Genomic DNA, 20,446 nt, shown 5'->3' with positions numbered 1-20,446 from the left:
CAGCATTGTAATCTGCATCATAATTTATTTCACATAACTCAATTCTGACCATGAGAAGTGGATAGTTCTAATACATACTATACTTCACCATTCACTCCAATATCGAAGGGTTTGTTTCGAAAAGAAACACATTGAATAGAGTGACTAAGATGTTGGCACTGCGCTCTAATTGTTAAACAGCTCTATAATCCTTGGCATTCTATAGAACTGATAAAACACACCACGTTTTCATCTGCATTTCAGCAGCTCAAGCTTATAGTAAAATGGATATCCATTTCAGTCCGTCATCAGACACTTTTATTTTGCATCATCTGTTACAATACCAGATGCACGTATTTGCATAGGACATATTTGCATATGTTGCAACAAGTAAACACAATTCCAGTGGATCAGTTAGCCTTGAACTGAGTTAATAGGTATTTAACAATGATGCATCGTGTAGTAGGACACATGTAGAGAGGATACTAGTGGTGGGGCACCCTGAGTTGGGAATTAGGGGGATGTATTTATCTACAACCTGTCTGATTACCTGTCAAGACCTTAGAGAAAATGGGGTAATACATCTTAGTTCACTGTTGCACGTCTTCTTGTGTCGTGAGTGGCATGGCGTGTGTGCGCATGTTTGTGTGCCCATGCGTGTGTGCATGAGTGCTTGCGGGATGTCTGGTGCAGCTTATTAAAATGTGTAATAGATTTACTGACCCTGATATGCCACTAGAATAAAAAGTAATTATTCATACAGAGTAGAGCAGTCTAATTTTAACCAATGGGAAGAGTTTAGAAAGAACGAGATGGAATAAGTGAGCCATGGCTAAGGACTCAAATGGGCTTTGGGAAGGCTTTCTGGTCTCTTGTTAAATGACTGCTTCATTTAGGTGTGAAAAGCAGGGGAAATCATAGAGTATTGGAAAGAAAAGGAGGAGAAGGTTACTTATTTTATAGTGGCCTACCATATTATTAATCAGAAAAAACATCCAAAACAAAAAAAGTATGGGAAAAGCGACATACTGTACAGTATACACTTTTCAAATGTCACTCACTCTTGCCTCATAAGGTAATTTGTCCTGATAAGATTTCAATTGCTATTATTGGCTAGTCAGCCTTTCGACAGGAATTGAATTACAGTAGGCCTTTCCATGTCATACCACGTGCCCTTCTTTAAAACTAAGCAGTATTTACTATTCATGACTGAAGTTTAAATATTGATGAGTGTGAAATGGTGCTGGTAACCAGGGCTGTGTTTTATTCCTCCACAGCTTTCTCAGGTCCTGCTAAGTGCCCTGAACCAAGACCTCATCCAGTTTACTCTGCGGCCCGGGGTTCAGGTTAACGTTTACCCCACACGACTGTCTCCAGGTCAGCCAGTCTGCTGCTGTGTCCACAGTATAGTCTGATGTCTGGTTATAGGACAGTTACAGATATAAGGTCCGACCTACAGTACTACTATGTAATTAGAATTAAGAGTTATGGATGTTGGCCATTTTGGAATGATGCTATGTAGTAGAATGTAGTAGAATAAAATAGTAGAATATTCAGTAGGTATTCATATTTGTTGAAACAGTCTCAACACCCCCAAGACAACACACGCACACACACACATTCTTGAGAGGTTGTTAGCACAGGGTCAGCCAAAGAGCAATACACCTGAGCAAATCTTTAAGTTAAAGGGATACTTCAGGATTTTGGCAATGAGGCCCATTATCTACTTCACCAGAGTCAAATGAACTCTCTGTGCTAGCATGCTAGTAGATATACAAATGGTATCCAATAGTTTATCTGACTCTGGGGAAGTAGATAAAATACCTCATTGCCAAAATCCTGAAGTATCCCTTTCATGTGATGCTCCAAAGGTTTTGTATAATTTCAGCCAGTAGTTTTGAAAGTAGTGCTCACGAGCCAAAACGGGTCCCTGAAAATTGTACACAATTGTGTATTACGTATGATATGTTACAAATTTTCACCCCCAAAAATGACATTTATTTATTTTTTCGCAATTTGTAAGATATGTTACGAATTCTAATTCATAAGATATGTTACGAATTCTAATTCGTACGATATGTTACGAAGTCATGAGAACTTAACATCCTGCATCTTTAAGTGCTTGCATCTTTAAGGCCAAAACAGCAGGATATTGCACCTGGGATTTGAACCAGCATCCCAGAGAAGTCTAGTGCCACAACATCTTCATGAGAACAATATAAGAAATACATAACTCCTGTTGTTTTAATCATTAAGGTCAAATTCAGTTACACTATGGTGGTGAAAATGTCAAAAACTTGGACCAGATATCACCCCTGGTAAAAAGCCTCACAGCACCTGGGAGTTTGATGCCAGAAGTAAAATACTAAAAGATGTATGTCTCTCTTTGTCTGATGTCTATATCCTTTTTTCTCCTTTATTCTTTTCCAAGCTCCTCTCGTGGACACCAGTGAGAGTGGGCACAATGGTGCTGCAGTCATTATGCTCGTGTCTGTAGTATTTGTGGGTTTGGCAGTTTTCGTTATCTTCAAGTTCAAAAGGTAAGGTATCCCGGACTTCATTTTAATGAAGCTGATTCAAATGAGAGTGATATTGTTATTTCAGGCCATTCTCACACACCAATCATTAAGAAAATTCATATGTGCATCTTACTACTCAAATCCAATAGCTAAAACGAGCCAAAATATAATGAACTATCTTTAGGGTAATCCTAACAATTGAACTTCTTCGAAGCCATTCTTCTCTTTCCTATCCTCTTGTTTATTCCTGGGAATTACAGTTTAATCAATTATCTAAGTTCTGAATGGGTGTCAGTATTCTGCAGTTTATCAATATTAATCTATCTGACAATGTGAAAGTTGACCTTTCTGAAATGCTAAATAGAGCCAGTCAGGGTGAGGCATTCAACAGAATGGCAGCAATGGTTGAAAAGTTAAGACCTGAGACAACATACAATGCCATATAAAATGGATAGTATCCTCTGCTTCCATTACATTGCAAAAGTCCACAACCTCCCACAAGTTAAAGGTGCATTATGCAGAAATCGCACCGCCATTTCCTAAAATTCTAATAGCTTGCCTAATTTCAGTTTATGTGACAAAACAAGAAGTCATTGTGCCATCTAAACCGCTGTGAAATATATTTTCCATAACAAAAATATAGTATTTTCAGCTGTTTGAAGCTGGTGTGCAAAACCAAAAGTAAAAGACGCAAAAACAAAACTTAAGAATGGGAGGCATAGAAATAGCGCAGATAGAACAGATCTCCAGCTTCTTAGACTTGCTTTCATTGACAATGACAGATCTATAACTCATTATGTAACTATGTGAATTTGGTCGGGTAGACCAAAAAGTTCAATATTGCAGCTTTAAAAATGATTACTACTCAAAGTGTTAAGTGTGTGAATCTGTCACTTTTCAAGACATAATGAGGGTAGTTCATAGTTTAACATTTATCACCACAATGAAAAGGTACTGTAACTGCCCTATGAAACCCAGAATTATTAGAAAATTAAACAGGAAAATTAAACAGGGAGTGTTACTCTATTTTCCCTCATTCCCTCATATTTGATGATATATATTACTGAAGGGAATAAGCAGGAAACAATGTATTTACTATTCCTTTGCTGTTCCTCTTAACTCTTTTATACAATGTATATTTCCTATAGGAAGATCCCTGGCATCAACATATACACAGAGGAGAGGTCAGAGAAACAACAGGAAGTGATCCCTACGGTGGCGTCCATAGCTGTCCCAAATCCTGAGGGAGACATGGTGACCTCTTTGGAACACTTGGACACAGGGCCAGATGCACGTGGCATAGGTAAGGTATCCTTCATAAAAGGGCAATTACTGATAAGTCATCAAGAATAACTCATTGATGAGATATTGCTATAAATTCACATATTTGACCTTTTCTATAGTGGTGTACTGCTCTATTAAAGGAATAGTGCGACATTTTGGCAATCAAGCCCTTTTTTCTACTTACACAGAGTCAGCTGAACTCATAGATACCATTGTTATATCTCTGCTTAGAGTTTGAAGTCAGTTGAAGGTAGTTTCTGGAGCCATTGCTAACAGCTAACATGATACCAGAAACGACCTTCAACTTCTTTCAAACTGCACGAACTGCATACCAATGGTATCCATGAGTTCATCTGACTCTGGGGAAGTAGAAACAAGGCCATAATTGCTAACATGTTGCACTTTCCTTTTAATGCTTGGCTGATTACATTTTTTTTTACCTTTATTTAACCAGGCAAGTCAGTTAAGAACAAATTCTTATTTTCAATGACGGCCTGGTCAGGGGCAGAACGACAGATTTGTACCTTGTCAGCTGGGGGGTTTGAACTCACAACCTTCCGGTTACTAGTCCAACGCTCTAACCACTAGGCTACCCTGCCGCCCCAAATGAAAATGTCCTTACGTTCATCATTTCAGTTGATACGTTCCCATAGGTTTGCATTGGTACTGTAAGACGGCCTTACCATGCCAATACACCTCATTACATTTAATTGTGTACAGCAGTTTATTTTTGTGTTTATGAATAAATTAGTGTCCTGAATAATGTAGCAGTGCTGTGATAAGCGACTCTGTAGAGCTCTAGTGGTTGATATACTCCTTTCCATTGTCAAGCAAGATTTGTTGGTATCGAAGATGGATATGCTTGCATGCTAAAATAGATATGCTAGTGTGCTAATGCTGATATATCATTTCTGCTCTGTCTCTTGTGTCACTATCTCTCTGGCTAGGATACCTGCCATCTCTCACAGACATCAAACTCTCCGATGAAACTCCCCCTGTGTTTTAATTCTCCGAGTCTACAGCCGACTTGTAATACATCTTTTTGGCAGTTACTTCCAGCAAACTCTGAAGTCATGGAACCAATGGATGGTCTCGGGTGTTTTCTACCCATGCATGGACAGACCAGCTTACACTATTTTGCCTGTACTCTGGGGGGGAGGGGGACTGTACAGATTTTTACATGCGTCTTGAAAAAGGAAAATTTTGATCGAATTACTTGTATTTTTGCAAGAACATTGAAGTTGTTTATGGGAATTGTGTAAATACAGAATTGCTGAACTAAAGATGATTTGACTCAGATGGTTACAGTTGTGTATATGACCTCAAGACATAAAACAGTAATGTACAGTAATCTATTTAATTTGAGTGTTCCATTTATAGTTCAACTCTAGTGGTAGGTGTGTGGAGGATATGTAAGTGAAGTGTACTTTGTGACTAACTACATGGAAATGCTGTGTTTGAATGAGATGTGAAAGAAATGTCTGAATGTTTGGTTTTATCACATTGGCCTGAGTTCTAACTTGAGATTCATGCACAAAACTCTGCACTTGTTTCTCAAATTTGGTTTCAGCCCATAAGGCATGCGCTAGTTCAATCAGTGACCTGAGACCTGTCATATTGACTGTGTTATGCCATTCTTATGACAACGTTATGACAGAACCTATGTTTTATCTGCTGGTTGTAAGAGGATGGAACTTTTCACTTAGTACATATCAATATCAGACGAGATCTTTCCCACTGGGCAAAAACTGGTTGAATCAACGTTGTTTCCACGTCATTTCAACTCAAATTGTGATGACATTGAATAAACATGGAAAACTGATTGGATTTGGTCACCAACTTAAGGGCATTTCACCCAACTTTGAACCTAAATCCAATGATATGGTGTCATGTTAGTTGACAACTCAACCAAATGTAAATCCAAACTAGACGTTGAACTGAAAGTCTGTGCTCAGTGGGTTGGCTCTGCTGGAATCTGCCTGAATCAGAAGTTGAAGGCACACTTAAATTGGAGTGCAGTCCTTGCAGAAAGAAACTGGTAGACCCCAGGGGCTTGCATGAGAAGGTTATAGTTCACGACTTACCATGCAGACTTCATGTCTGTCAAAGCTAGGATTTTCTTTTGCACATAAGAAAGGGACATACAGTATCTGCATGCTTTTTTCTTTACGTTTATTCTCACACTAGATATGTGTCATGGTATTACCTCTGGATGCTACCACTCAACTTACAGTATTGTTGCACACATTGCCATCGGAACGTCTACTTGGGAAAAAACGTAGGGGAAAGATTCACTTCCAATCTCCTCGTTTTCCAAATTGGGACTGAGAAATGGAACAATATTCCTTCTTGTCGACAGTCTGCTAGCCTGAGATGACTGACAGTTTTTGGTTGGTTGGCTGTCTCTTTGAGAGAGGCACAGAAGTTCTGAATCAAACTCTCTTTTAATGTATTGTCAGCATAACATGTCAGTTAGACAAATTAACTAGACGCTATCCACTTGCCTCCACACTCCTTCAATACAGACTAACACATAAATGAACTCAACAACTCAAACCATACATCAGCAATTCCGTTTTTATTCATAGCTTGGTATTTCTAAAACAACACTTTGTTACGCTTTGTTAAGCATACTGTGCAAGAAAACTGTACATATTTGTTTTCATGTTATTTGTTTTTCACCTCACATAGAGTTACAGCTAATATGTATCTGGAGAAATGTGAAAGTACTTTCCATTTGCAAACAGGCTATAGCTACAGTAGGTCCTCTACAGCCCCGTTTATACCTGGTGCTAACATATGTCCCTTTTCCTGATCTTATCCACATTCTGAGTGTGCCCTTATTGTAGCCATTTTGTAACCTTTATTTAACTAGGCAAGTCAGTTAAGAACAAAATCTTATTTACAATGACGGCCTACGCTGGCCAAACCCGGACAACACTGGACCAATTGTGTGCCGCCCTATGGGACTCCCAATCACAGGCGGTTGTGATACAGCCTGGAATCGAACCAAGGTGTCTGTAGTGACACCTCAAGCACTGAGATGCAGTGCCTTAGACCGCTGCGCCATTGCATTTACACATGGTAGTAAAATGTGTCTTGTAGACATCCACTGTGTACCTATTGCGACCAGATATCCTGGTCTGTCCCTGTATGCAAATTATTTAACAGATATTCTTTCAAAATTATATTTACTTATTGTAGGACACATATAGATTCCATAAGTCAATGGTGTCACCTGTCAAGGACTTTAGGGGATGGGATAGTGATGATCTTTTTTGGTTCAAGATTATCTGCAACTATATTTTTATTTGTTTTTGTTTAGACTTTATTTTATCAGGGAGTCATAGTGAGACCGAGGTCCCTTTTACAGAAAATGCACACATCAATATAAATACTAAATGTAACTGGAAGAAAAACACAGTCATAAAAAACAAACACGTTCATCAGTAATAAGATCCTCAATCAGCTTTCTAAACTTGCCCTAAAGGGACCAGATCATCACATTTAAGAACATTTTGAAGACTGTCACACAAATAACGTGCAAGAAAACTTAAAGCTGATTTACCTAACTAAGTAGAGACCAAAGGATTTTCGAGAGTTAGGCATCCCTGAGAGCTGGTGTGGTAACTCATATGTGTAAAGTTTAGTAATGATGTTCTGTATAGAGGTACATTTTGTATAGTGGTACAAAAGGGTTTTATAAATGAAAACATAGCAATGCATCAATTTACGTGACGTCAAAGAGGGCCAACCAACTCTCTGGTAGAGAATGCAGTGATGAGTACTACAATTGTAATAAAGCCCGTAATAAAGAGCAGTGCGCATCTAACGGCTTTAATGAAGTGGTAGCTGCGTTCATAAAGATGTGGCTATAGTCTAGGACCTATAGGAACTTTGACTGAATAATCTGCTTTCTACTATTTAGCGAGAGGCGGGACCTATTTCTATAGACATTCTGTTTGATTAGTTCATGAAAGTAAATATTCCAACTGCCCCTAACAGTTGGTTGTATAACAGTTTGATTTAGATGCTGATAAACCTGAGTTAGTTACAGTAGATCTCAGATCTTATTAAGATGAGTAGGAGGAGAACTGATCTTGGAGAAAATGGACTGGGATTAGCTCATGATAAGGATCTTTAAGATAACCATCCACAGTTTGGTTTTTAACTGTAACAAGTGTTATTTAGCATACAATGTGTTCTAAGGTTTCATTTGCATATACTTGGGGGCCGACTGGGAGGACAATGAAGCCTGGAGTGTATCTAATGGACTAGTTTCATATTTTCCCCGCTGCTCAACAAATTAATTATCCCCTCTCCAGGATGTCAACACATAGTCAAGCAGGATTTCCATAAGTGGAATAGCGCCTTGAATGAAAATATCCCACAACAATAGCTTGCAGCAATATTGTTAGACCCAGTGTAAAATTGACGTACGTGTTTCCTTTCATTGAGTACTGCATTATAGTATCTGTCCCTGCTACAGGAATGCAGTGCCAATAATTTGGAATGAGAAACTGAGGTAGAGTGAGACACCCAGGGTCATGGAGCTGTTTGGCAATGATGCAGGTTGGTGACTGACATCATGGTGTTGAAATATTGACACAAAAAAAGTAAAGAGAGAGAAATAGAGACGGGGTGGGGGGAGAGAAAGAAATGCACTGGTTTAGAGCCAAATATTACTTCAATGTCAGGGGAATGAAATCTCACACAAACTTATCATACTTCTGGCAAAAAGCGATAACTTCAGGGCCTATGATGAATAACAAGGAAGTGTTTGTGTGTGTGTGCATGTCCATGTGCGTGTGTGCATGTCTAGCCTTAGTTGGCAGATACAAGGAATATGTGTTCCAGCCAGGATTCACTCTGCAATACCTTTGGGGGTAATAGTGAAACAAAGATTCAGGAAGCTGGGGGGTGTTTGTGTTAGAGGCTGTCCCCATGACAGTACAGACAGACAACATGCATACATTATTTCATGGAAATAGCTTTGTTTCTCTATCACTTCTGTGGCAAATAGTTATTACATGGTAGACTATCCCCGAACCATGGTGAATAACATGAAGCATTGGTCATGATAATTATGCTGGTTTCGTTAAAGTCTTGCGAACCCAGACACTTGATTCTCAGAATCTGTGCTTATGGAGAACGTAAAAGCTTGGAACTTAAGGTTAGTTTCCTTTAAATATTTGTTTTCATCTCCGTCAATATATGTAAAAAAAAAACACACAAAAAACAACAACATACTTTCATACAAAAATACATTTATTTTGAACAATTTGAAAATTGTATTTTGTTTACAGTAAGAAATGGTGAAGTAAAAACGAAAATATTAGCTCAGCTAACAAAATGAACAATACAGTACAGCTCATGCGCTACAGCAACGTTTGCTACATGTTCAACAAGACCATCAGACAAATGTTTTAGAAACAGTTTAATAGTTTGACTAATCTTAAAATCACCATGATCAACACTTGCTTACTTCTTCGTATTATCTTACATGTTACTGCTAAAAAGTGAATGATGACATGCTAGAAAAGGTGAACAATATTATTGTACTTATTGTAAAATGAGCAGTAGGCTAATAAATAATACAAACTCTGTTCAATGTACCAAGCTTTTTGAATGGTCAGTTTAAGAAAAAATGTAGGCCTACATGTTTTGTATCACCCTGTACACATCCTAATAGCCTCAACTGTAGTCCGGAGATTGTTTAGCAAGCAGCCACACTGATTTGTACACTGAACAAAAATATAAACACAACATATAAAGTTTTGGTCCTATGTTTCATGGGCTGAAATAAAAGATCCCAGAAATGTTCCATATGCACAAAAAGCTTATTTTCTCTCACATTCTGTGCACAAATGTGTTTATATTCCTGTTAGTGAGCATTTCTCCTTTGCCGAGATAATCCATCCACCTGGCAGGTGTGGCATATCAAGAAGCCGATTAAACAGCATGATTGTTACGTAGGTGCACCTTGTGCTGGGGACAATAAAAGGCCACTTTAAACTGTGCAGTTTTTCACACTAAACAATGCCACAGTCTCAAGTTTTAAAGGAAGCGTGCAATTGGCACGCAGACTGCAGGAATGTCCACCAGAGCTGTTGCCAGATAATTTAATGTTAATTTCTCTACCATAAGCTGCCGCCAACGTTGTTTAGAGAATTTGGCAGTCTGTCCAACCGGCCTCACGTCTGCAGACCACCTGTAACCACGCCAGCACAGGACCTCCACATCCGGCATCTTCACCTGTGCTGAGAAGTGTCTGGAATAAAGCCTTTTTTGTGGGGGAAAATTAATTCTGATGGGCTGGGCCTGGCTCCCCAGTGGGTGGGCCTGGCTGCCAAGTGGGTCGGCCTGTGCCCTCCCAGGCCCACCCATGGCTGCACCCCTGACCAGTCATGTGAAATCCACATATTAGGGCCTAATGAATTATTTTCAATTGACTGATTTCCTTACATGAACTGTAACTCCTTATGTGAACTGTAATTCCTTATAAGTACCGTATTTATTGAACTGCATTATTGGTTAAGAGCTTGTAAGTAAGCATTTCACCTGTTGTATTTGGCGCATGTGACAAATATCATTTGATTTGATACTGTTGCGTGTTGCATTTATATTTTTGTTCAGTATAGTATGCCTTTTGTCTTATTACCTACATTCCACCTCCCCTGTGCAATAGAACAATAGATGCAGTTGTCATTATCAAGAGAACATCCGTGAGATAACCATGTTGAGCTAAATAATTAATTAGCAATGCAATCTGGCACTTAAGAACACAATATATTTGTTCAACAATGGCATTTTCTAATGCCTAATACAACATCCATAGATGTCAAATTACAATTCTTCAATGCTGAAATAATGTATATACACAAAATAATATATTCTCCTGCTATATAGTAGATTTCTAAAGTCTTGTGAAATACATATTTAGTAGCAGTTCTCAGCGACCAAAGTAAATGGTGAAAACAAAGATTTTTTTAAATTGGCACATTGAAACACCACAATCTGTACTTACAGTACTCAAAATCTAATTTCTTAGACATTAGTACAGGTAGGAAATTCTCTTGTGATCACTCTCTCCCCATTTCTTCCATATTCTCCTGGTGATAGAAAACAGAAATCAAAGTATAATTATTATGAATAGTGCCCCCAAAGACCCTATTGTCACCAATTTTTTGATGTTGGCAGCATTTTGTGGATCTTTGTGTCACCCACCAACTAAACTAGCATAGGAACCACTGCAGGCATCAGAGTAATCATGGAATCTTAGCAGACAGACAACAGGTGGTCAATTCATTGAATCTAATGGTACAAATAACATTTCCTGTATTGCTCTGCCAATTGAAAATAAAAAGTTGGAAGGCAACAGAAGAGAAAACAATCTGTCTCAGATCACTAAGGTCTGCTGGAGGAGAGACCTGCTGTGAGATGAAGATTGGCCAAAGTGCTGACCTCCCAAAAAGCCTCCAGCCCAAATGTCTATCAGGACCACTGCAGTGCCACAATTGTCAAAAACAGTTAGCAGTCCCCTGCTTTAACAACCCAAAATGGTTTCCCTATGTCAACCTTTATGCTTCATGCTTACAGGAGCTTATGGTGCAGATTGAATTGGAAAGTAGGCCTATACCGTAAATCTTTCTGTATCGTGTAGTGGCTTATGATAATGCCTTCATGACACTTGAGATTGACACAATGCTTGCCATTGCAATTCATAATTCTCACAGAACTCATAACATCTGACACAAATCCCAGAAATGTTCCATAAGTACAAAAAGCTTATTTCTCTCACATTCTGTGCACAAATTTGTTTACATTCCTGTTACTGAGCATTTCTCCTTTGCCGAGATAATCCATCCACCTGACAGGTGTGGCATATCAAGAAGCTGATTAAACAGCATGTTTGTTACATATGTGTACCTTGTGCTGGGGGACAATAAAAGGCCACTTTAAAATGTGCAGTTTTTCACACAAAACAATGCGAATTCTGATAGAATATAAGGTAAAACGGATTTCTAGAGAGTGCTTCACTGTGGTTTTTATTGCAGCTTGCTTGATGCATTAGCCATTTGTTTGAAAATGTGTGAGTTAGCTGACTAGCTAATTAGGGCTTTTTAACTTGCTGTCCAAGCAAAGATGAAAACATATTACAATGTTTCAATTATACTTTTTGTTTTACCCAATGCATTTAGCGTGATTCATTGATAAAAATGCGTGCTTGACTGGGTCCGAACGAGCTTGATGTATATTACGGCATTTTACAATACAACTTTATTGTCCATATGTTACATAGCATGATGGAAATGTGTCTTCTGCTCTGTACGTTGTGTGGACAGCTGATTTACATACAATACCAGTCAAAAGTTTGGACACATTTACTCATTCTGGGGTTTTTCTTTATTTGTACTATTTTCCACATTGTAAAATAATAGTGAAGACATCAAAAGTATGAAATAACACATATGGAATCATGTAGTAACCAAAAAAGTGCCAAACAAATCAACATGCACTACCGTTCAAATGTTTGGGTCACTTAGAAATGTCCTTGTTGTTGAAAGAAAAGCAAAATTGTTGTCCATTTAAAATAACATCAAATTGGTCCACACAAAACATGAAACATAATACATAATGACATAACACAGAACATCAACTTAAAACAAGAACACCTCAAGGACAGAGCTACATACATTTTTAAAAGGCACACGTAGCCTACATATCAATGCATACACACAAACTATCTAGGTCAAAAAGGGGAGAGGCGTTGTGCCACGAGGTGTTGCTTTATCTGTTTTTTGAAACTAGGTTTGCTGTTTATTTGAGCGATATGAGATGGAATGAAGTTCCATGCAATAAGGGCTCTATATAATACTGAATGTTTTCTTGAATTTGTTCTGGTTTTGGGGACTATGATAAGTCCCCAGGTGGCATGTCTGGTGGGATAAGTGTGTGTGTCAGAGCTGTGTGTAAGTTGACTATACAAACAATTTGGGATTTTCAACACATTGTTTCTTATAAAAATATGTTGTAAATTACTATTGTAGCTGGAAACGGGGGATTTTTAATGGAATATCTGTCACGACCTACTGTTAGCTAATCCAAGTTTATCATTTTAAACGGCTAACTGATCATTAGAAAACCCTTTTGAAATTATGTTAGCACAGCTGAAAACTATTGTTCTGTTTAAATAAGCAATAAAACTGGCCTTCTTTATACTAGTTGAGTATATGGAGCATCAGCATTTGTGGGTTCGATTACAGGCTCAAAATGGCCAGAAACAAAGACCTGGTTCTGAAACTCATCAGCCTATTCCTGTTCTGAGAAATGAAGGCTATTCCATGCAAGAAATTGCCAAGAAACTGAATATCTCGTACAACGCTGTGTACTACTCCCTTCACAGAACAGCGCAAACTGACTCTAACCAGAATAGAAAGAGGAGTGGGAGGCCCCAGTGCACAACTGAGCAAGAGGTCAAGCACATTAGAGTATCTAGTTTGAGAAACAGACGCCTCACAAGTCCTCAACTGACAGCTTCATTAAATACTACCCACAAAACACCACTTTCAACGTCAACAGCGAAGAGGCGACTTCGAGATGCTGGCATTCTAGGCAGAGTTCCTCTGTCCAGTGTCTGTGTTTTCATTTTATTGGCCAGTCTGAGATATAGCATTTTCTTTGCAACTCTGCTGGTGACACTTTGCTGGTGACACTGTCTGTGATTTATTTAGATTTCAAGGCACACTTAACCAGCATGGCTACCACAGCATTCGGCAGCGATACGCCATCCCATCTGGTTTGTTCTTAGTGGGACTATCATTTGTTTTCAAACAGGACAATGACCCAAAACACCTCCAGGCTGTGTAAGGGCTATTTGACCAAGAAGGAGAGTGATGGAGCAATGCATCAGATGACCTGGCCTCCACAATCACCCGACCTTGGGATGAGTTGGACCACAGAGTGAAGGAAAAGCAGCCAACAAGTGCTCAGCATATGTGGGAACTCCTTCAAGACTGTTGGAAAAGCATTCCAGGTGACTGCCTCATGAAGCTGGTTGAGAGAATGCCAAGAGTGTGCAAAGGGTGTCTACTTTAAATAACACTTTTTTGCTTAACACTTTTTGGTTACTTCATGATTCCATGTGTGTTATTTCATAGTGTTGATGTCTTCACTAGTATTCTACAATGTAGAAAAGAGAAAATAAATAAAAACCCTGGAATGAGTAGGTGTGTCCAAACGTTGACTGGTACTGTAGGCTACGACATGTGCTCATTTTCTTGGGAGCCTGGCTCTGAAGGCCTAGGTCCAATAGGCAGGTCTGTTACTGTTCTAGACGCTACGTCAAACTTACCTCTGCTCCTGGTCTTCAGTTCTTTCTCCATGAGTTCCTTCTCTGTGGGGAACTCACTGAGCTTCATCTTGGACATGGTATTGTTCTGCCCGACCGTGCCAATCATCTCCGGCTCCTTTTCCTGGTTCTCCTCAGCCTGGACATGGATCCAAGGGATTTTCCTAACAAGCCAGACACCACTCGACTGACGTCATGCAAACTTAACCTGCAGTACTGTAAGAACTTCACTTATGTGTTAATAGTTGAGAGTATAATATGGCTTTCCGAATGCCACTAAGACAAAATAAGACAAAATAGGTTGACTATAACCAACCAATGAATATTATAATGAGAACATACCTTTTCAACTTGAAGATGAAAAACGCAGCTAAACCAACAAACACCACAGACAGCAACATCAGCATGACTGAGCTACTGTGAATAGGGTTGGAGTAAACCAGAGGTGCTGGGGAAAGAAAGAGACAGACCAGTTTCTGCTTTAGCCAATTCCTTTGTTGATATCATTTATTTAATGTAGTATTGTCTTTGTATTACTCTTGTCTATAACTGTTCTGTACTGTGTCATGTACGTTTTGTGTGGACCCCAGGAAGAGTAGCTGCTGCATAAGGGATCCTAATAAACTAAAGTAATCATGCCAAACACACAAAAAAAGACTTGGAGAAAAACAAGGGGAGAAACCAGCAAATGTTCATTTTTTCACGTAGTATGAGCCCATTAGGTCTGAGCGGTTCAGAAGGAGCGGTATCTGTCATGTTCCATTTGAAGAAGGCATACAAAGGGCCTCCATACATGAGGTCGCACTCTATCTCCCCATGCATCTGAAAGGTTTGTGCTTAGTCATGGCTTTAAGTGCTGAGGCGTATTATTCTGAGTATGTATTAGCCCACCCCTCCCAAACCATATTTCTCTCTTCCAAGATGAGACCAGTGAAGTTGATGACCTTTCCATCGCATTTTAAAGGCTTCTCAGACCTTTCCATGCAGACACAAGTGAAGACAGATCAATCGCTGGATGAAAAGGGTAAAGTAATGTGGGCTTGATCGACACGTTTTGGTGATATGCTAATATCCAAATGACCCCACTGATTTCCAAGGTGCATACTAAAGATACCCATTGTTAATCGTATTATTGATCGCAATGACTCCAAGACACTCTACTGTAATAAGATAGTTGTAAAAGGGATTCAATGGAAAATATCCATCAATATCTGCTGTTGACATTAGTTGACATTGTCTGGTGAATTGAGTGTCAGTACAGTACTTATTATAGTATTTTGAATTGTTTATGTATTGTTACTTTGCACTTTATACTGTGAAAGAGACAAAGAAAAACTGCAACTTACCCAAAGTTAGCTGTGTGATGTAAACAATTATTTGAGTGTCAGCTTTCAACTCAAACTGGACCAATCCGTGGTTCAGGGCATTTATAACAAGGTTTGATATCTGTTTGACATAATAGACAAATGACTTGGCACCCCAAAATGTGCATTTGCAAAGATTATTCTTTTCAAATTTGAATAAAGGTTTATGATAACATTATCTTGGAAAACCAATTAAAAGTCAGTTAAACCCCATTGTTTATACAAATGTGGATTTTGAGCAGATGAATTAGACGATTAGATCTGTTCTAGAAGATTTCCAAAAAGACAAACTCTTGTAAGAAGTCAAGCAAAATATGCTTACACTCACTAAGTCCTCTTTGTTCTGCTTCCCATGTTCAGGCAACTGTGTCTCAGGCAGGATAAATAGTTCTGCTGTTGTTGGAACACCTGGAAACAACGATACCAACAGCCGTTCCTCTGGAAATCCAGAAACCTGTAATAACAGTCGTACAGTCAAACATACACACTACTATTGTGGGAAAACACATGATACTAAACATCTATGTTCACTTTAGTTCTTTAATATGTCACATTGAATGAAGTAATCCTCATCATGTCTCATGTTTTGAAATTGCTAAGACCATAAAAGACATTGCGTGACAACCTCATGCTGACTGTCGTCCCAGAGGGAACTTCTTCCTGTACCTGTGATACAGCTGTCCTCACCACGCGGCCCACGTCCTCTCTCCACTCTGGGATGTCAGGGTTGTGCTCGTCCAAAGCCGGAGAGAACGATAACAGCAGGGATTTGAAGAAATCTGTGATACATGGAGGATGCTGCCATGAACCCTCTACCACAAAGTGTTTCCGTGTGGCACTGTACCATTTAGAATTCTTTAGTTTTCTCAGAATTGCTTTTGATCTGACATGAATTTACAATTTATTCTTGTTCCTCATGGCATGGAGGTGACTAGCTGGGAGTAGAGGTGACTAGCTGCGAGTAGAGGTGACTAGCTGGGAGTAGAGGTGACTAGCTGGGAGTAGAGGTGACTAGCTGGGAGTAGAGGTGACTAGCTGGGAGTAGAGGTGACTAGCTGGGAGTAGAGGTGACTAGCTGGGAGTAGAGGTGACTAGCTTGGAGTACAGGTGACTAGCTGGGAGTAGAGGTTACTAGCTGGGAGTAGAGGTGACTAGCTGGGAGTAGAGGTGACTAGCTGGGAGTAGAGGTGACTAGCTGGGAGTAGAGGTTACGAGCTGGGAGTAGAGGTGACTAGCTGGGAGTAGAGGTGACTAGCTGGGAGTAGAGGTGACTAGCTGGGAGTAGAGGTGACTAGCGGCGAGTGGAGGTTACTAGCTGGAAGTAGAGGTGACTAGCTGGGAGTAGAGGTTACTAGCTGGGAGTAGAGGTGACTAGCTGGGAGTAGAGGTGATGAGCTGGGAGTAGAGGTGATGAGCTGGGAGTAGAGGTGACTAGCTGGGAGTAGAGGTTACTAGCTGGGAGTAGAGGTTACTAGCTGGGAGTAGAGGTTACTAGCTGCGAGTAGAGGTTACTAGCTGGGAGTAGAGGTGACTAGCTGGGAGTAGAGGTGACTAGCTGGGAGTAGAGGTGATTAGCTGGGAGTAGAGGTTACTAGCTGGGAGTAGAGGTGACTAGCTGGGAGTAGAGGTGACTAGCTGGGAGTGGAGGTGACTAGCTGTAGAGGTGACTAGCTGGGAGTAGAGGTTACTAGCTGGGAGTAGAGGTGACAAGCTGGGAGTAGAGGTGACTAGCTGGGAGTGGAGGTGACTAGCTGGGAGTAGAGGTGACTAGCTGGGAGTAGAGGTTACTAGCTGGGAGTAGAGGTTACTAGCTGGGAGTAGAGGTGACTAGCTGGGAGTAGAGGTGACTAGCTGGGAGTAGAGGTGACTAGCTGGGAGTAGAGGTTACTAGCTGGGAGTAGAGGTGACTAGCTGGGAGTAGAGGTGACTAGCTGGGAGTGGAGGTTACTAGCTGGGAGTAGAGGTGACTAGCTGGGAGTAGAGGTGACTAGCTGGGAGTAGAGGTTACTAGCTGGGAGTAGAGGTGACTAGCTGGGAGTAGAGGTGACTAGCTGGGAGTGGAGATGACTAGCTGGGAGTAGAGGTGACTAGCTGGGAGTAGAGGTTACTAGCTGGGAGTAGAGGTTACTAGCTGGGAGTAGAGGTGACTAGCTGGGAGTGGAGGTGACTAGCTGCGAGTAGAGGTGACTAGCTGCGAGTAGAGGTTACTAGCTAGGAGTAGAGGTGACTAGCTGGGAGTAGAGGTGACTAGCTGGGAGTAGAGGTGACTAGCTGGGAGTAGAGGTTACTAGCTGGGAGTAGAGGTTACTAGCTGGGAGTAGAGGTTACTAGCTGGGAGTAGAGGTTACTAGCTGGGAGTAGAGGTGACTAGCTGGGAGTAGAGGTGACTAGCTGGGAGTAGAGGTGACTAGCTGCGAGCTGCTGGGAGTAGAGGTGACTAGCTGGGAGTAGAGGTTACTAGCTGGGAGTAGAGGTGACTAGCTAGGAGTAGAGGTGACTAGCTGGGAGTAGAGGTGACTAGCTGGGAGTAGAGGTTACTAGCTGGGAGTAGAGGTTACTAGCTGGGAGTAGAGGTGACTAGCTGGGAGTAGAGGTGACTAGCTGGGAGTAGAGGTGACTAGCTGGGAGTAGAGGTTACTAGCTGGGAGTAGAGGTTACTAGCTGGGAGTAGAGGTGACTAGCTGGGAGTAGAGGTTACTAGCTGGGAGTAGAGGTGACTAGCTGGGAGTAGAGGTTACTAGCTGGGAGTAGAGGTGACTAGCTGGGAGTAGAGGTGACTAGCTGGGAGTAGAGGTTACTAGCTGGGAGTAGAGGTGACTAGCTAGGAGTGAGGTGACTAGCTGGGAGTAGAGGTGACTAGCTAGGTAGAGGTTACTAGCTAGGAGTAGAGGTGACTAGCTGGGAGTAGAGGTTACTAGCTAGGAGTAGAGGTGACTAGCTAGGTAGAGGTTACTAGCTGGGAGTAGAGGTTACTAGCTAGGAGTAGAGGTTACTAGCTGGGAGTAGAGGTTACTAGCTGGGAGTAGAGGTGACTAGCTGGGAGTAGAGGTGACTAGCTGGGAGTAGAGGTGACTAGCTGGGAGTAGAGGTTACTAGCTGGGAGTAGAGGTTACTAGCTAGGAGTAGAGGTGACATCCACATTGTCACTAACAAGGAGGCAGTGTTTACATGAACATAGAAGATGTGTGATTAAAAAGTTGCATACCTACGTTACATTCTTATTACCAATAAAGACATTCGAAGGACTCCTTCCCACTCACCTTTGACAATGATGACCTTGGTATCCTGCAGTATGTTGCACCCAGAAGACACTTGGACCATGATCCTGTTCATGCCCTCCTTCCAAAACGTGTACGAGATGCTTCCATCCAAGGTTATTAAGGGCTGGGTTTCGCAAGATAAAGAGAATGTCATAGAAAACCGCACAACCTTGCCTTTTCCAGCACACATGGAAAACACAAAGGACAAAAATAACTTTCCGCAAATAAACTCAAGGTTAGAGTAATTGGGTGAAGGAACCTCACCTCGGAGCTGTTTTCAAACCACCAGAAGAAGGTGAGTGTTCTGTGGTGGACAGGCCAGACCACAGCCGTTAGGTTAGCTTCTTTCTTCCGGATGGCAACAATAGGAGCTGAGAGATACACACGCTCCACTGGGCCTGAGACACACCAAAGCACACAAGAGAACCATATTGGCCAATATAAACTGAAAGCAGTCTTTTTTGGGAACAGTAAATTGGTTAGTTGACCAATACAACCAAATCAAACAGCTTCATAAGCACTTAACATTCAATCCATTAAAGGTTGTTGTAGGTCAATCTATAGTTGGTGACATAATGATAATCCGTAACCTATGCGGGTGTCAGTAGTTTACTGTGGTAACATGCTTGGGCAGGAAAAGTCATTAAACCACATTAGACATAAGAGAACCAGTGTTTCTCATTGACATACTGGTGATGTGTAGGAACAGGGAGCTAATGTCATAACCCTGGCTGTTCTCTGCATGTGCTGTCACTCTGAAGATCCCATCTTCTCTATAGCTGTGTTTGATTCCATCACCTCTCCGGCTCAGGTTGTACATGAAAGTGATGCCGTCCCCAAAGTCTAGCTGGATATAAGTCCACAACGAGTTTCCCTAGAGACAAGAAGTAAGACAGGCATCATTAGTCAAAACAGATTATGTTATGACACTGCATTATCTTTCACAGGGAAGAGCTGTCTATGGAAATACTTGGGATGAGATTTGAGATTAGACATTGGAGAAGTACAGGGCCCAGTTTTTCTAAACTTTTAAATCAGAATCAGAATGAGCCGGATTATCTAATCCTCTTTTTTTTGCTATCCAGGATCAGATCAATCTGGCCATTTCTTTGCCATTTTTTCCAGAAAATAATCGGATAGGATCGTTCTGATCCAGATACCACAATATCAAGATCACAGAATCTGTCATAGGGAAACAGAGATGAGTAAACAACATGAACAAATGTACCTAGACTACAAATAATAGAGCCTGCATATCACTTATAAGTGAGTACATTCATTTGAAACTTCTCAATATAACAACATATCTATACTGCGATCAATTAAACAAAATTCAACTTTGGTTATCAGATATCAGAACGTTTTTAAAAACCTTGTCACCTTCGTTACATTGACATTTCTTGGTTGTAGAGCTTTCACCTTTCTAAGTCCACCCTGAATCCACCCTTCATGTGGTGTCAAGATAATCCTGATTTTGGGCATCAAAACTATCCTAATCACTATTTTTGACTTTTGAAAAACACAAACATTCAACCCTGATTAAGGGTGAGATTGGATTACCAAATCTATATCCCTATCAGAATCACCTTTTTCAGTTTTTGTAAAAACACAATTCTAACATTTAGTTCTATTTGATTGCCGAAATATGATCAGATAACTTTTGAAAAATTGGGCCCTGGAGACGGGAAA

At 40.6% G+C, this 20,446-nt stretch overlaps 2 protein-coding genes across 3 annotated transcripts in view; one reads left to right on the top strand and one right to left on the bottom strand.

The window, feature by feature from the left end:
• LOC118369730 (VPS10 domain-containing receptor SorCS1-like) overlaps positions 1–4,903 on the top strand; it is a 45,599-nt gene extending 40,696 nt beyond the window's left edge. Inside the window, exons 24-27 of the mRNA XM_035754378.2 lie at positions 1,257–1,356; positions 2,411–2,519; positions 3,647–3,801; positions 4,730–4,903. Of these exons, the coding sequence (XP_035610271.1) occupies positions 1,257–1,356; positions 2,411–2,519; positions 3,647–3,801; positions 4,730–4,788 (423 nt within the window). The 3' untranslated portion in view covers positions 4,789–4,903. The remainder of the gene's footprint in view (positions 1–1,256; positions 1,357–2,410; positions 2,520–3,646; positions 3,802–4,729) is intronic.
• A 26-nt stretch (positions 4,904–4,929) lies between these two features.
• The window catches only part of LOC118369729 (VPS10 domain-containing receptor SorCS3), a 68,113-nt gene continuing 52,596 nt past the window's right edge, over positions 4,930–20,446 (bottom strand). Inside the window, exons 19-27 of one of the 2 annotated variants that reach the window (XM_035754377.2) lie at positions 19,448–19,631; positions 19,022–19,155; positions 18,758–18,881; positions 16,164–16,276; positions 15,826–15,951; positions 15,480–15,579; positions 14,476–14,581; positions 14,137–14,297; positions 4,930–10,894 (exon numbers count right to left, since the gene is read on the bottom strand). In XM_035754377.2, coding sequence (XP_035610270.1) covers positions 10,830–10,894; positions 14,137–14,297; positions 14,476–14,581; positions 15,480–15,579; positions 15,826–15,951; positions 16,164–16,276; positions 18,758–18,881; positions 19,022–19,155; positions 19,448–19,631 — 1,113 coding nt within the window. In that variant the 3' untranslated portion in view covers positions 4,930–10,829. Of the gene's footprint in view, positions 10,895–14,136; positions 14,298–14,475; positions 14,582–15,479; positions 15,580–15,819; positions 15,952–16,163; positions 16,277–18,757; positions 18,882–19,021; positions 19,156–19,447; positions 19,632–20,446 lie in introns of both variants that reach the window. The other variant, XM_035754376.2, reaches the window with a different exon arrangement.

This window comes from Oncorhynchus keta, chromosome 36 (genome assembly GCF_023373465.1).
Source record: "Oncorhynchus keta strain PuntledgeMale-10-30-2019 chromosome 36, Oket_V2, whole genome shotgun sequence".
NCBI classification, from domain to species: Eukaryota; Metazoa; Chordata; class Actinopteri; order Salmoniformes; family Salmonidae; genus Oncorhynchus; species Oncorhynchus keta.
The sequence above is the reverse complement of the archived record's forward strand: the minus strand, read 5'-3'. Positions and strand labels throughout refer to the sequence as shown.